Raw genomic sequence first — 16,892 nt, 5'->3', positions numbered from 1 at the left:
ATTTCTATTAATAAATAAAATGCTTTTACAACCTGCTAGCAAAGTTTATCATGTTCATGCTCATTGTCTCATCATTCACTTGGATATAATAAAACATTATTTTATTTATTATCATTCTGCATCTAGGTTTAGCACTCAGGTTTTCAGTCCCTGAGACTTGGGGCCACATAGAAACAACTATGGTTGGCCATATCAACAAGAAGAACTTTCGAGAATTCAGAGATATCTATCAGATTGAAGTAGTTTGCTTTCCATGTAAGCCATATCCGATCACAGGAGAAGTGAGGTGAGATACAAAATAACCATTGAATAGCTCTCTTTCCTGTTTCATTATATTATGTTGGTAAATATGGCCCTTATGTTTCAGAGCAGAATTTGCTGTTGGTGAAGTATGTCATGTCTGTTCATTGGATTCATTTCCAATTGAATTTGTAGACTTCTTTGAATGTTTACCTGTGCAAGGTTAGTACATCAGGGCTGTATATTTAATCAAAAATCAAAATAATCTCTCTTTTTTTCAGATTATGCTCTCTCTCTCTCTCTCTCTCTCTCTCTCTCTCTCTCTCTCTCTCTCTCTCTGTGTGTGTGTGTGTGTGTGTGTGTGTGTGTGTGTGTGTGTGCATGTGTGTGTGTGTGTGTGTGTGTGTGTGTGTGTGTGTGTGTGTGTGTGTGTGTGGGAGGGAGGGAGGGGGGGGGAGAGGCGGCATGCACGTCTGTCTGTCCTTATTTTTAACTCCATTATGAAATTTCCAGTAACATGATAGTGAAAACTGTGGTGTACGAAGATACAGAGGTGTAAAGATGGGGAAAGGTCATTATTATACTGATAGGTGGAACCCTAAAAGAGTAAATAAATTTTCTGGCTCACGGCAAAGTTTCGTGTTGTTCTAATGTTGGGTCCAAAATTAAAATTTGAGGTTACTATTGGGTAGAAAACTTGTCTGGAAAATAGGGAATTCTCATTAAAATTGAATTTACTTGGAAAGTCCCCTCTGAGCAATTTGATAGGCAGTTGAAGCATTTGTTTACAAAAGAAATGTACATAGTCATTTTGTTGCAATTCATTCAAAGATTCAGCTTTGGAAATAATCAGCTATATGGTTGCTTAATGAGACGTGAAGTGTATTGATCGTAGTACAGTGCACTTGCTGATCTCAAGTATCTTGATTGTTGTTAATAGGTTGTCAGGTTCCAGGTCTGTTTCACCTAACACAATTGTGAATGTGACAGTTTGTAACATATAGATGATAATTTTTCATGTAGCTGTGAATTAGTCATTCGCACAAAAGCATAGGTTGGTTTTTTATTTAAAAAATGTAAATATGGATAAATACTTGAGCATAAATTGTTTGTATATCAGAGTTTCAGCTCTTTTTTTAATAATTTAAATACAAAGTAGAAGTTCATCAGCTTTATCGCAGTATTACACTTGAAGTCAACAGTGCTGAGACTGTGAAGAGCATCCAGTTTGGAACATGATATGAACAATTGCTATTAACGTCTATTAATATTACATTCCAGTGACAACAGTGTGAAGTGTGTTCCTGTGAAGATTTTTCATATACTTGGGTATGTCACACATTGACATGGCATGGCATGGAATGGTAACTGATGATGCTAACAGTGGAACAGGGGCAGCATGAATTTATAACATACAGAATCATTGATAAAACTGTAAATAAACTCCTGTTTCATTTTCAGTGATTGGTATTCCTTCACAGTGAGATTTTTTGGAGAGTTGGTTGGTTGATTTGAGGAAAGGGACCAGACAGCAAGGTCATCAGTTCCATTGAATTGGGGAAGGATGGGGTAGGAAGTTGACCCTATCCTTGCAAAGGAACTATCCCAGCATTTGCCTGAAGCAATTTAGGGAAATCAAAGGAAACCTAAATCAGGATGGCTGGACTTGGGTTTGAACCGTCGTCATCCTGAATGCGAGTCCAGCATAGTAACCACTGTGCCACCTTGCTCGGCTTTTGCAGACTAAAAGAAGAGTGCAAGGTACCTGTAAAGTTGCCTACAGAATATTATCATCCAGGCTTAACAGAGAAACATATGGGGATGGAGAATGGGTCAAAGAATGTAAAATATTATTACTCATATGAAAACTTTCATTCTTTCATTGAAATTGACTTGGCCAAAATTGAGAAGGTGTCAGTAAATGATGTTAATTATCTCCTACAGAAAGCAGCCGTGAGAAAGATCCATCAGTTACTATTGGGGGGATAAGCAATGTAATGAAGTAAAGAAATTGTTTCTTGTAGGAGAGAGGCAGTGAAACCTATTCAAGAAGCTTCAAGTTACGTTGCAGCTGTTTGGGCAGGTCAACATGAACTGAAATAAAGTATGACCATGAGGACTGAACCTTTAAAACGAACATAATCTAATGATCTTTTTACTTGCTCTACAGCTAAAAAATATGCTAAAGTAACTAAAGAAAGACAGGCTGAAAATTGAAAACATCAGAATAAAGAACAGTGTTGTTGTAATTGAGACTAGGTTTCCACAAAATAGAGAAACATCATTGAGAAAGCTGACAGAAGTAACGTAATGGCATGTGCACTGCCAAAAAAGAAAGAGAAAGACTTTCTTGCCATAGGTGTGTGTGGTGATCTGGTAGAAATGCAATATGAAGAAGTCACTGAGTTAAAAAAAAAAAACCAGTGCTAATTATATGAGAAATCACAATCATCTGATTGTAATTAAACAGTTTCAAGCTAGTTCCAAATGTAAAACTTACATGTGTCATCCATTTTAAGTTAGTACTTGAGCAAAAGGTCTTCTTTTGGATACAAAAGAAATGTGCGTGTACTACAGTTGTGTCTATACAGGATATTTCAGGAGGGATACTAAATGTTGCTGCCAGCTGTGTGCACACAGTGTGGAGTAGTAGTTAGTGTCACTGGCTAGCATGCTGCGGGTCGTCATTTCAAACCCAATTACCAGGAAATATTGGTTATTTAGTATTTATCATTTCTAGAAAGTTCACAGAATTTGTTATGTTTGTAGTGTTTGCATATTCTATGTAAATAGCAGCACACTCCCTCCAGGAGGCAAGTCTGTTCTGTCCGTGCATTGGTGTCCATAATAAACGTGCTTTTAGTACTAAGAGTTGTACTTAATTGACAACCCAGCTTTTGGTTTCAGACTTGATTGTGATTATGACATGACATGGGTTGGTGGAGATGCCGAATACTTCTAAACAACTACATCACTATGGTTCCAATTAGGCATTGTAAAAGTCATTGCCTTCATGGACAGAAACTGGAATACAAGTAGTACATCGTTTGCTAGGTTTGTATATCCAGGATAACAGTGGAATCCAAAACAGCAGTAAGTCAGCTGCACATCAAGCATCCGTCAGTGATTTCAGAGATGATGATCATGATCCAGTGAAATGGCTCAAAGGATTTGACCAAATCAGTAAATATAATAGGTGGGATTCCAGCCTCCTAAAATATTTACTATTCTTCCTGAAACACCCTGTTTACAGCTTGTGACGTAGTATTAAGATGAAATAATTGTTGCGATCTAGGGCAAATCACAAAATTTCTCAGAGAAGATCAAGCAATGCGTACAAATTATGGAGAGCCTGGGCATCAGAAATCGTAGCTTACTAAGAGTCAGCAACCAGATGAGTGTATTCCTTATTCTCTCAAGGAAATTATGCAACAAAACTGGCAAGGAATTCTTCAAAACAACATCTCAAAGAGTTTGATGAATAAGAATCTTTATCAACAAGAATCTTAGGGAAGAGTGCACCTTATTCTTAAAGTACATTTTCCAGTGGCAATGGAAAAAAATGTAAGTGTCCATCAAAAATATGTAGAAATTGGAAATAAGCATTAGAGTTGCATACAAAGTTAATTCGTCAGTCATTTTCACAGTGTCCATGAAGGACAGTGTTCTCTGTTCCCCAAAAAATCTGTTGCATGTGATGTAAGAGTTCTGAGATACTGAAGGTAGAATACGTGTTCCTCTGCAAGATACAACTGTTCTTGTATCCAGTTCCTGAAGTGATAAATAGGATTCTAGTGCATATTAATCATCTCCTTATGGTCATGAACATAGAGAGTCATTGTATCTTGAAAACTATTCTTTTGGTGTGTGACTGCATAGAACAATGTGGGACTGTGGATTCACCTTGATGCAAAACACTTTTGTTTAATCTCTTCCCCAAACTAGTTTCAACAAAATATCACCAACATCATTGGGTTTCTTCATTCTAAAATAAGCAAAATTAGCATCACTAGAGAACATTACAAAAACATTATTACTTGCAAACACACTTCTTGGATTTACTGCTGGATCATATTGTGTAAATTGCACATTATTTGGTTGATATAACTGTTCGACATCTTCAGGTGGTGGTAGGTGCTGTTGTCATTGCTACAAGACACGACTGATTATAATTACCCAATGGCATAGAAATTTATCAAGTTGCAAGTTGGGAGCAGGCAATATGCATGCCCATGAAGATTCTTGCAGGTGGAGGAAAGAAGTGCTCATAGTGCCCCCCTGCTGGAAGCTGCAGAAAAGCCTTTCGCGTGTGCGCTGTGGGCAAAGACCGTGGTGCCAGGTACTCCTATGATTAAAAGCTGAATTAAATCTCAGACGTGCACTGCGTCATTTCATGAATTGTAAGCTCTTGTTTCTTCTGTTTAAATTTAATGGCAACCAGTTCTGGATTCCAGGCAGTGCTTAATTGAAACTCTGCATCTCTATTGATAAGATTGTCTGCCATATGGGTTTGTAAGGCCTCTTTAAGTACACAATCCTACAAAGATGACACTGAGGATAAAACTTCAGTCTTTTCATAAACATGCAATGCACCAAGTCCAGGCCGTGCTGTGCTACCGCTGATTTATCAGGTTGCCCCAGATGTATATGACAATGGTGTTCAACACAACATTCTTGCATAGTTGGGCTTGTCTGCCCAGTATAACATTTCCCACAATGGCATGGGATCTTATACATGCCACATTTCCTAAGGCTAAGATCATCATTGACCTCAGTTCTGCTGGTGGCCAAGCAACACACTTGGTGTCATGTCTCTTGAGGATTCTTTCTATTCTTGAAGATGTACCACCAAAATACAGCAAAAATGCCATTGCAAGGGTCCCCTCTGCATCTTCATTTACCTCCCTGCTCTGAACTTCCTTGGAGTGGAACGCATGACAAATCTGTCTATCAGAATAGCCGTTCTGTTGGAACACCACTCTTAGGTGTTGCAGCTCATCGGGCAGACTGTCGGTACCTGAAACCACATGTGCTCTTTGTACGAAAGAGTGTAAGACACTATCACATCTGCAAGATGATGGCAGCTTGTGGCCTGAAAATATAACTCTGTGTGAGTTGGTTTGCAGTAGACACTGTTTCCCAATGTGCCATTGCCTTTTATTATAACAATGATGTCTAGGAGTGGTAAGATGCCATCCTTCTCTATGTTCATGGTGAACTGTATGTATTTGGATGGTGCGAGTTCAGATGTTGGAGAAACACAGGTAATGTCTCTGTCCTTTGGGGCCACACCAAAAATATATCTTCTACATACTGCTAGAAGCAGAAAGGTTGAAAATTCGCCAAATGCAGTTCTTTTTCCTTAGTTGGACACCAAGTGAGACAGAGGACTTCCTATGACGATGCCGTTCACTTGTTCAAAATATTGGTTGTTGTATAAGAAAATAAGTTGAGGTAAGCATATGTTTAAACAAATGCCACAATGTCTTTCTCAGACTTGATGCTCACAAGCTCTAACAAGGCCTTATAAATAAAGATACAATGTTAAAACTAACCAAAATATCCAATGGTTGTAGCTTAAATGTCTTCAGGCATCCTATGAAATCCTCTGAATTCTGGATGTGATGGTTACATTTGCCTACGAGAGATCCCAACAGTGAAGTAAGATATTTAGCCAGGAAATAGGTAGGAGCGAGCTCCAGTGTTGCTCACTATTGGGCAAAGAGGGGACCCATCGTTACATATCTTCAGTAGGCTGTACAGCTTTGGGGGAACTGCAGCCCGTTGGCACAGGCCCTTAATGACTTCAGTCGGAATAGAACTCTTCTTGAGACAGTCTGATATTTTCTCTGGATCTTGCATCTCGGATCCTCTCATAGCTTGCAGTATCATGGCCATTGAGTAACACCTCTCATCATTTAATTCTAGCAGAGGCTGCAGAGTCAAAATCATACCCTGTGGTGCATGGCATCCACTGTTGTGGACGGCTGTAATTGGCCACTTTTACCTACACTGTGACCGTGTTTTTAAGTTTTCAATGCATGCAGTCCACTCCAGCGGACACTCTCCACCTGATGCTGCCATCAGTAGGGCAGTAGCAGAACTATTAGAGTGTCTGATTGCGTCCAAACATCACAAGTGATCAAGATGGCGTCTAGGAAGCGTGGTTGTGGACCAGCGTGTAGTATTTCAGTGAAAGACTTCTGTAGGTGTTAAAGATACGTGGTAAGAAAATTTGTAATGAATCTAGATAGATGCTGTTCCATTTGTAAATAATCAAAGATCGCCGAAACATATATTTTTGATTACTATGAAGCAAAAAGTATGTGTCCACTGCAGGGGACATCATGCAATAATGGCATTGGTCATGAGCTGTCTTACAATGTGACATAGTAACTCAGCACTCTGAAACATTTAGTTTGTTTCTCATTTTACAGTTTTTAGTATAGTTTCTTAGTTAAGCATAGATCTTGTAATTTATGACACAAGAAATCGTAAATTAGTCCTAAAATTCTGAATTTTAGGAAGTAATTGAAGATTTGCCATCTGATTCAGATTGCACACTGGGAGACGAAACTGACAATGAATTTGGGGAACCACAGTCATCGAGAAACTTAATTGTGGAAACAAGTTCCAGCTCTCATGACAATGGTTCTGATTCTGATGATAGTGAGAGTGAAACTCCATGTGATGCTACAAGTTCCCAGCCAGTGAAAAGAACGCAGCTGTCAAACTACAAGTGACAGCAGATAGACAGTAATCCTGTACCAGTACCAAAATTTACTGGTGTGGAAAAAATAAATGTAACTGGAGACAGTCCTATTGATTTCTTCACAGAAATAATTTCCAGTGAAATGTTGGAACACATTGTGTTTCAAACTAATCTGTATGATCTTCAGATTGGCAAATTGAATCTTGGACTGACAGTTCCTGAACTGAAAACATTACTAGGTGTGAACATAGTGATGACGTATATCAAGTACCCTCGTACCTGATCATACTGGTCATCAGAGGAAGGTCTAAGGATGGATTTAGTCGCCAACTCTTTACCAGTCAATCGGTATGATAACATACTGCATTTTCTTCATTTTGTGGATTAAAGTGCAGTCGATCAAAGCAACACAGATCGTCTGTACAAAATCCGTCCATTTGTGGAGTGTCTGCAAAAAAACTTTCTTCTTGCCGCAGAAGCTGAGGAGCATCTATGTATTGACGAGAAGATCATACCTTTCAAGGATAGGAGCAATATCAAACAGTGTGTTGCTAACAAGCCGAAGAAATGGAGACTAAAAGTCTGGGTGAGAGCTGGTTCTTCTGGTTATGTGTACTGTTTTGAAATATACCAAGATGGGTCTGGTGGGAGGCAGCCAATTAGTGAGTTTGGAGCTTGTGCTGATGTGGTTCTACAACTTTGTTATGATACCAAGTACAAGAAGCACAAAGTATTTTTTGACAACTTATTTTTACAAGTGTCCCACTATTCCAGGAGCTAAAAAAAATGGCATTTGAGGCACTGGGACATGCCAAGCAAACCGGCCTTGAGGTGCTCAGTCGGTGCTTCCTTCAGACAGACATGAGAAAGGGTGCACGAGGGGACTGTGCATCTGTTGTGTGTAAAGAGGGCATAACCATTACAAAATGGTTTGACAATAGGTGTGTGCATATTGCTTCTACCTGTGCTGGTGCACAGCCCATATCACAAGTTCATCACTGGATCAAAACGGAGAACAAGACCATCAGTGTACCTCAACCATTCAGCTTCACTTGTTACAATCATCATATGGGAGGTGTAGACATCATGGACCAGTGTCTAGCATTATATCCACATCGTCAGCGAAACAGGTGGTGGTACCTGCGTGTCTTTTTTCATTTTATTGATATGGCTATTGTGAACTCTTGGTTGCTATATAGGCAGGCAAGTAATGCCATCCGTCTCCTTGATTTCAAGGCGTCAGTGGCACTATCAGTCATAAACCTGGGAAAATATGAACAGTCAGCAGTAAGAAGAGGAAGACCTGTTTGTACTCCAAGAGCCCAGAAAAAGAGACCAAACGTAAAGCAGCAGATGAGGTGAGATTTCATCAAGGGGTTCATTGGCCGAAACTTTTGGACATAAAAAATGCAAACAGATGTTATAGTCAGTTGTGCAAAAGGAAAACTAAGTACGTTTGCACTAAATGTAAGGAACCTCCATGTCCAAATTGTTTTGAGAGCTTCCATACAAAAAGAAATAATTAACAGACACAGACCCAGGAGTTCTTAAGTGTATAGTGTCCACTCCAGTGGACATCTGTATTTTTCTTTTTGTAAATAGAAAATTTGAATAAAACTTTGTATTTTGTGATAATAGGCATTGTTCTTCACTATATAAACCCCATTTCAAAAAATTTTTCTCACTTGTCAATAATTCATGCATCATAGGGTTAAACTTGGCAAATGTTGGGACAGTTTGCTTGTCACAGCATATCAATAAAAAGGCCAAAGTGCAGAGCAGTTTACCTCTCTTATGTAATTTATCAAACTCGTGTACAGCATTGGCCACCACCTCCCCATAGAGGTACCAGATGTGACCTTTCAGGCTTTCCCAGCAGATCTGTTGCAAATACACTTCTCAGGTTTGTTGCTGGATCGTATTCTGGAAATCCCACAATATTTCATTAATATAACTGACATCTTCAGGTGGTGATTGATGTCACTGCTACAAGATGCGACTGATGATAATCAATATTTTGAACAAGTGAAAGGTGTCGCCATGGGAAGTCCTCTGTCTTCCATGGTGGCCAACTATTTTATGGAAGATTCTGCGAAAGAAGCACAGCAGTTGGCAAGTTTCCAACATTCCTGCTTCTGGCGGTATATAGACAATACATTTGTGGTGTGGCCCCACAGAATAGAAATTACCTATGTTTTTCGAGCATCTGAACTAGTGCCATCTAAATATACAGTTCACCATTGAAGTGGTGAAAGATGGCATCTTACCATTCTGGGACATCATGGTTAGAAGAAAAGCCAACGTTACACTGGGACACAGTGTCCACAAACCAACTCATGCAGAATTATATTTGCAGGCCACAAGCTGTCATCATCCTACACATTGTGGTGACTTACACTCTTAATACATAAACCACATGTGGTTTCAGATACCGACGACAGTCTGCCTGATGAGCTGCAACACCTAAGAACATTGTTCAAACAGAACGCCTATTCTGATTGACAGAATAGCCATGCATTCTGTTCTAAGCAAATTCAGAGCAGGGATGTTAATAGAGATGTGGAGGCAACCACTGGAATGGTGTTCGTGCCGTATTTTGGCAGCGTGTCTTCAAGAATAGAAAAATCCTCAAGGGAAACGACATAAAGTGTGTGTTTTGGCCAGCAGAAAATTTGAGGAATTTGTTGTGTACAGTCAAAGGCAATCTGAACCTTAGGAAATGTGATGTATATAAGATCTCATGCCATTGTGGAAAATCTTATGTTGGGCAAATGTGTCAAACTTTTTCCAGAATGAGATTTTCACTCTGCAGTGGAGTGTGCGCTGATATGAAACTTCCTGGCAGATTAAAACTGTGTGCTGGACCGAGACTCGAACTCGTCAAAGGCAAAGGTCCCGAGTTCGAGTCTTGGTCTGGCACACAGTTTTAATCTGCCAGGAAGTTTCATGTCAAACTTTGCTGCAAGAATGTTATGTTGAGCACCATCGTCAAACACGCCTGGGGAAACCTGATAAATCAGTGGTGGCGGAGCATTGCCTGGACATGGGGCATTGCATTTTGTACGATAATACTGAAGTTTTATCCTCGACATCATCTTTCTGGGATTGTGTTCTTAATGAGGTCATACTTATCCATATGGCAGATCTTACCAACAGTGGTGCAAGTTCTCAATTAAGTGCTGCCTGGAGTCCAGCACTGGCTACCATTAAATTAAAACAGAAGAAACAATAACTTGCAAATCATGAAACGACACAGCGCACTGCTGAGATTTAATTCAGCTTTTAATCACAGAAGCATCCAGCAGCACAGTCCTTGCCCACTGCACATTCGCAGAAGGCCTTTCTGCGCCTCCTGGCAGCAGGCCCAATGAGACAGAAGGGGGAGGGTAAAATCCCCAGGATCCTAGCTAGCCTCATGGGGGCTCAACTGTCTCAAGGGATCAGATTCCCAAGGGTGCTCGGTTGACAAATATCAGACTACTATTGTAAGATAAATTCTGTATATTATAAAAAATAAAAGAACATTACCTCAACAGCAGCCTAGCAATCTAGCTCTTGCTCTCCACTTCAGCTATTGACATTTGTGATTCTTATAGGCCAATTACATGCAGTTCTGTTTCATGTTGAATCTTAAGTGCATGATATATACTTTAGACATCATCTGCTTAAACCACCTTGCAATGAAATCGAAAATGCACTTCTATAAAATATTGTTGGAATCCTACCAAAACGTTTCCCCAACAAATGTACATGGCAACAGCTGTGAAACATTGTTAAAATTTGATAGGATTGCCAACAACATTCAAAAATAATGCCTTACTGATTTTACTCAAAATAGACTGAAAATATTTTGCATTCAAGAGTAAATGAAATTAAAAGATTGTGTATTTGTATATAACTGCTCTGGAAGTACAGTAAAAGCAAGGAAAATAAATGACATAAAAGTGGTACATTGGACATGCTGATGCTCAGAAGTAAAGAGATACTGTTCTTCTTCTGTAGAATACCCAACTTACATGGGAGCTTTCATTTTATTTGATGAGATGTTATTTCTTGGTTAAAGAGGCTTGCCTTCAGAAATTCACCTCACAAAAGTGAAGGTCCAATAATGGAAATTTTCTCAAAACATTAGAGCTCTTTGGTCACTGTGATGCAATTATTGCAAAATGCATTAACAAAGTCAAGATGCACAAGAAGTTGGAAAGTGTTTGCAACTGCATTATCTGTCGAATGATCCTGGGAATGAATTTATTTCTAGTTGTACCCATCATATCACAAATGCCATCTTGGAACAAGAGAGGAAGGAGAAATATTATTCAATTATTGTTGATAGAACTTCTGATTCAAATCATACTGGGCAGAAAACATTCATTGTGCATTATATTTACTTCAGTAAGGAAATTTGCTAGTATGAAATAAATTGTGTGCTTTTGGAATTCCTAGATTGCAATCAGAAAAGATGAATTGTTGCTCTGCATTTAATTCGATGAGTACTTGTGAAACACTCAGTTCCTATCAGTAAATTGTGCAGGCAAGGTTATGGTAATGTAAGTAAGATGAGAGGGTCATATAAAGGAGCTTGTGCACATTTTCTTCATAGAATCCTCTTGCAAAATTTTCTCTGTATGCTTGTCAGAGCTTTGGAGTAGAGAGTTGTAGTAAAGCATTTACTATTTTTTTTTTTTTGAGTGATTCAACTTCTTACAACCTGTTCAGTTGCAGTCCACAATGATAGGGAAACTCTGAAACAGTATGTTGGAAGTTCCTTATATTTCATGTCTGATATCCATTGGAGTGTTCGGATTGACGCCTCACAGTAAGTGGTATCGGTTTTTTTGAATTATGTGAGCTCTTTCAAGTGTTTAACTGTGGCAGCTACCTGGCTAAAGTTGTTGGTATTAATTGACTAGAGAAACAAATTAGTAAAAGCTCGAAATACTACCATAGATTTAGATTTTGAGGTAAAACATGTTGAGACTGCATTAAATAACTTAAAATATTATCATGAGAATTGGGACACTCTTGTCCCTGAAACTAAAGTTGTTGCCAGTGTAATTAATATAGGTCCTGAATTTCCTGAGGTGCACATTGTGAAGAAGAAATAGTTTCTTTATGAAACCAGGGAGTAAGTGACAAATTTGAAATCAGAAGATTTGTTAAAGATAAATGTTTTTATGTCATCATTGACATTCTAGTGTCCAGCTTGATGACCCTTTAGGAAGATTTTAGATGAAACACATGGATTTTTATGGAAATAATCGAAATTGACTGACAGTCAGGTTGCTGAGGCATGTAAGTTAGTTATTAGTGATTATCATATTGGTGTTACAAAAGATTTAGTAGAAGAAATTAAATATCAGAAAATAATTCATACTTAAAACTTTGACTACATTACTTTGGAACTATCAGACCTCTTGAGTAAGTTGCTCTAGTTTAAAATTTCTGAATCTATGTGTTGCTATGCTTTCTTCTACACTCTTCCAGCAGCAAATGTAGCTGAAGCTGTAGCATTCAGCACCTTGACTTGTGATGAAAATTGTCTAAGATAACTGTGCATCAACAATGTCTCATAGATTTAGGGACCTTGCCTCTGAAAGTAATTTGGCAAGGCAACTATATTGTGATGCTATAATTCAAACAGTCGCTAAAGGAAAGGTTTGCAAAGCGCCATTGACAGTGTTATGGGCAAGCAGGTTATAATATGCTACACGTTGCATGATTCATTGCAGTTTACATGCAAGCTTACTGATGTCTGTTTACTGAAATGTGTAGGCATGCCAGTGGACGAGCTGGAACTGAACACTCCATATCGCAATATTACTGGCGACTTAGAAATCAGTATATATTTAGCTTTTTGTTTCAGAGTGAAGTTAAATTAAACCAATTCATGAAATAAAGTTAAATGGCACATACATAAGTTTACAATAATTCATTATTGAATAACATCTGAAGTCGAACTTGTATGATGTAAGTTTATCAGTCATATCAGTTTTCTGTGTTGCAGTGTTGGTCTCAGTCGAGCTGTCATCCAGTCCCTAACAGTGGTGGTCTTGGGTTTCTAATCACTGTCTTCGTCACTACTTTTCAAACCATTATTTAGTACTATACTGTCAGTCTCCTATTCCATGAAAGCGCCATGCTGCTGCTGTTCTTTCTCGATATAAGAGGTCATCCAATAAGGCTGGCGAGTTTGACTGGTATGTGTTGTCAGTGCTCACACCTGCTTACAGTACTTACCACAATATCTTACAAATAACTTTCTGGGGACGGCAACCACAGCTCCACATTATGAAGAACAATAACAATACTCAATAACAATTCAAATTATCATAAAAATTATAACAATTAAAAATTCAAGAATGATTAGGTGTTTCCGAAAGTCACATAGCTGTATGAAAGTGTTTTATTCACTACTACCGGTTTCACATCAATACAGATGCATCTTCAGGTTTATAATGGTTATATTTTCATAATGTAGATGGACAGTTAAGTAGCCCCAGTTTTCAGGTAGCTATCCACATAAAAAGTCAAACCACAATGGTGGGTTGTCATAATAAAATTGAGTACATCTAAAAGATGCTCCTCAGTATATACATGACTGTTGAATGATCCAGGGCAGATAATACCACATAGGTTACATTATAAGGCCTGTTAAGACAGCAATTGTATAAACCGATGTTTTAAGTTTTACTTAAAATGTGTGTACTTCTGCCGTATTGCAAATACGCCAAAGTGGTGTAGGCAGCCCATGGAGGCTAGCAGTATACAGCTTCCATGGGCTGCTTACAACACATCAGCTTGTTAGCAATATGGCGAGACTACACACATTTTAAGTTTTACTTCATTGGTTTATACAGTTACTGTGTAACAGATCTTGTATCATATCCTACGTGGTGTTATCCGACCTGGCTTATGCAAAAGTCTTGCTTTGTACATTTTGAGACACCTCTTTAGGATGTACTCAATTTTATTATGACAACCCACTATTGTGCTTTGACTATTAACAAGGATAACTTCCTGAGAACTTGGGCTGCTTAACTGCTCATCTACATTATGGAAATATAACCATTATAAACTTGAAGAAGCATCTATACTGACTTAAAACTGGTAGTTGCGAATAAAGCATCTTCATACAGCTATGTGGCTTTTGGAAACACGTCATCATTATTGACTTTTCTTTTGTTGTAATTTTTATGATAATTTGATTGGTTATTGAGTTTTGACTGTTGTTAGTGTTATTCATCCGCAGTATCTTGCCAGTATGTTGCCACCTATCAAGGAGTTATTACTACAAAGTGTGTCCGCTTGTGAGCTGTGCTCTGTCATTCACTTTTTAACAGGAAAACAACTGTCCACTGTTGATATCCATCTATAGGGAAGGTTGTATGGGCATTTAAATCGTTCGATATTGGTGTGCGCAGTATGTGGGAGGGCACGAAGAATGTGTATGACGAACAGCACACAGAGAGGCCCACTATAGTGATATGAGCATAGGACCTGACCTGTACAGCATTAGTGCATTAGTTTGGAAAAACTTGTCACATTACCAAAAATGCATGGAAAAAACATGGTGACTATATAGAAAAGCGACAGAAGCACTGCACACTGTCAATAAAATTAATTCAACATGATAAACTGTTTTTTGATATAAAGCAGGGAAACTTACTTATTGGGCACCCCATGTGTTTAACCTTTGCACTCTTTCATGATGCATCCAATTGGTGTTTTAGTCCATCCAAAACCATAGTGCAAAATTGGAGACATGATTTATGACAATTTTTTGTTTTACTGCATTCCAAATGATGTTGATTGTGATAGAACATGATACAAGGTGTATCACTTCTGAAATAACAGATGGCTTGAAATTAAACATTGTCATTAATAAAGCAATGTCCAGTAATGTGTCATTTTGAACTTGTACTGGAATGAAGGAAAGTGTATATTGTTATAAAAGTTCTGGAAGGACTTTACTGCAAAATGAGTGTGAAATTTAGAGCACAGTCTTAGCAATGGAAAAATTATGCAAGTCTGCTACAAACTGTTTTCTTTCTATGAAATTATTTTAATTAAATATAATGAAAATTGCAAATAAATTTTAAATTTGTAACTACTGCAATCTATTCTCATTCTGGTTGAAAATGTGTGTTGGAAATGAGAAATGTGAATGCAGAAGGTGTGCTTGGAAAAAAATTATGTACTAAAGGCAGGAAGTTTAACTTTCAGTGTCAGTTCTGTAATTAGGAAGTCTGTCATTCCTCACATCTGTAGAAAAACAATGTTACACGTTTTAACACCAGATACTAAGTAAACAAATTTCAAGAAGATATTCTGTGACTTATAATAACAAACAGACTTTAGTAATTCATTGTTTATGTATAGAAAATGAAGAATTTGCAGATGCTGTATTATTGATGGATATGTTTATGGTCACATCTTGTGCGATATCAGAAAAATTAGGAACAGTTACTCTTATAAACCTGCACGTACACCTTCTGCTCTGCAAAGGAAAACTTCAAGTGATTTCTTTGGAGGTATCTGCTTTCTAAGTGCAATGCAGTAACACGTCACAGACTGTGTAACTTCCATGAATGTTCACAGGCTGTGAAATATAGGATAACGCTGCATCCAACATGCAGCTGAATTTAGTGCTGTTTGTAGTTGCTCAGTGCTACATGATTCAGTATTTTGTGCCGTGAACAGCTGTTAGCTTGCTTTAATTCTGCCGACAATATCTCATGCAAAATATTGTATGATAGTATAAATTATATTTGTAAACATATGTTGAGTGCTTAGTAAGAAATTATGATTATCCTATTTTTCATCCCAATGAGTATCTTTTGTTTATCTCCAGTATTTCCAGAATTGTGTTGTTTAAATCAAACCTTTTCTAAAATAACAGTAAAATTGGATTGCCGCATTTGGACATGGAGGCCAATCACACACCCTTCCTCGAGCCCAATCCTGGCTCTCAGTAGCCCTGCCCATCAGGGGGCACTATACGCGCTGCTTTCCTTCAGCTGCCTGCTCCTGACCTGACAAATTTCAACACCATCACGCAATTATCGTCAGTTGCATCTTGTAGCGCTGACAACAGCATCAACCACAACCTGAAGATGTTGAACAGTTGTATCGAATTATTGTGGGAGCTGTACAGTAGGTCTGGTGGCAAACCCAAGAAGTGTATTTGCAACAGATATGTTGGGAAAGCCATAAAAGCCACAACATTATTACATGGATTACTGTTTGGTTCAAGATACTGTATGATGTAAATTGTTTTATTATAACTTTTTTACTTTTGAGTCACTGCATAGTTTGTGTTTGTTGCCATTATTTTGGCATACAGCACGTCATCTGCAACTGTATGAATGGCTGTTATTAACATGTATCAGAATGTGAACTGCATATGTCAGTGTTCTAGTATTAGGAATTGTGGTTTTGATATGAACACAGTCGTGGTGGGCACTAGGGTATATTGTAACCTGTCGTATACTCATGTTAGTTGATCATCTTGTGGATGGTCTAAAAACACACAAAAACATAACTTATCGCCTTGGCAGTAATCCAAAACACTATGCAACCTTGCTATTTGCATGTGTCGCTAGCTTTCAGTGTAGCCTTTTGTCTGCAGTAATTCTCTTCTAATGCTAGCATCTGTTATAACCTGTTGTGTAGATCATTTTCAATATTTGTGGGATGGTGGTTTGTATTTATGAAGTGTTCTATGAGAGTGGAATGTGTTCTGTCACACTTCAGAGCTATTGTGTGCTCTGTGTACCTTATCCCAAAGTTTCTGCTTGTTTGTCCTATGTATTGCTATTGACAGGAGCTGTGCATAAGCTAGTACTTTCCTACATTGCTGAATTTGTGTGGAGTTCTTTTGTCTGATTGTAGTCTTCGTTGTACTGTGTCGTTTGTTCTGAATGCTATTGGGATCCCTTGC

The 16,892-nt window shown here is 38.2% G+C and overlaps 1 protein-coding gene across 3 annotated transcripts in view; it reads left to right on the top strand.

The window, feature by feature from the left end:
• LOC126412039 (AP-5 complex subunit beta-1-like) overlaps positions 1-16,892 on the top strand; it is a 175,597-nt gene that overhangs the window by 149,169 nt on the left and 9,536 nt on the right. Inside the window, exons 15-16 of one of the 3 annotated variants that reach the window (XR_007575218.1) lie at positions 127-286; positions 373-462. The exons of 1 other annotated variant lie outside the window; for it this stretch is intronic. Coding sequence is in view for 1 of the 2 variants with exons in the window: in XM_050081415.1 (XP_049937372.1) it covers positions 127-286; positions 368-462 (255 nt within the window). In the remaining variant the exon portion in view is untranslated. Of the gene's footprint in view, positions 1-126; positions 287-367; positions 463-16,892 lie in introns of all 3 variants that reach the window. One more of the 3 variants, XM_050081415.1, reaches the window with a different exon arrangement.

This window comes from Schistocerca serialis, chromosome 7 (assembly GCF_023864345.2).
Source record: "Schistocerca serialis cubense isolate TAMUIC-IGC-003099 chromosome 7, iqSchSeri2.2, whole genome shotgun sequence".
Classification (NCBI taxonomy): Eukaryota; Metazoa; Arthropoda; class Insecta; order Orthoptera; family Acrididae; genus Schistocerca; species Schistocerca serialis.
The sequence above is the reverse complement of the archived record's forward strand: the minus strand, read 5'-3'. Positions and strand labels throughout refer to the sequence as shown.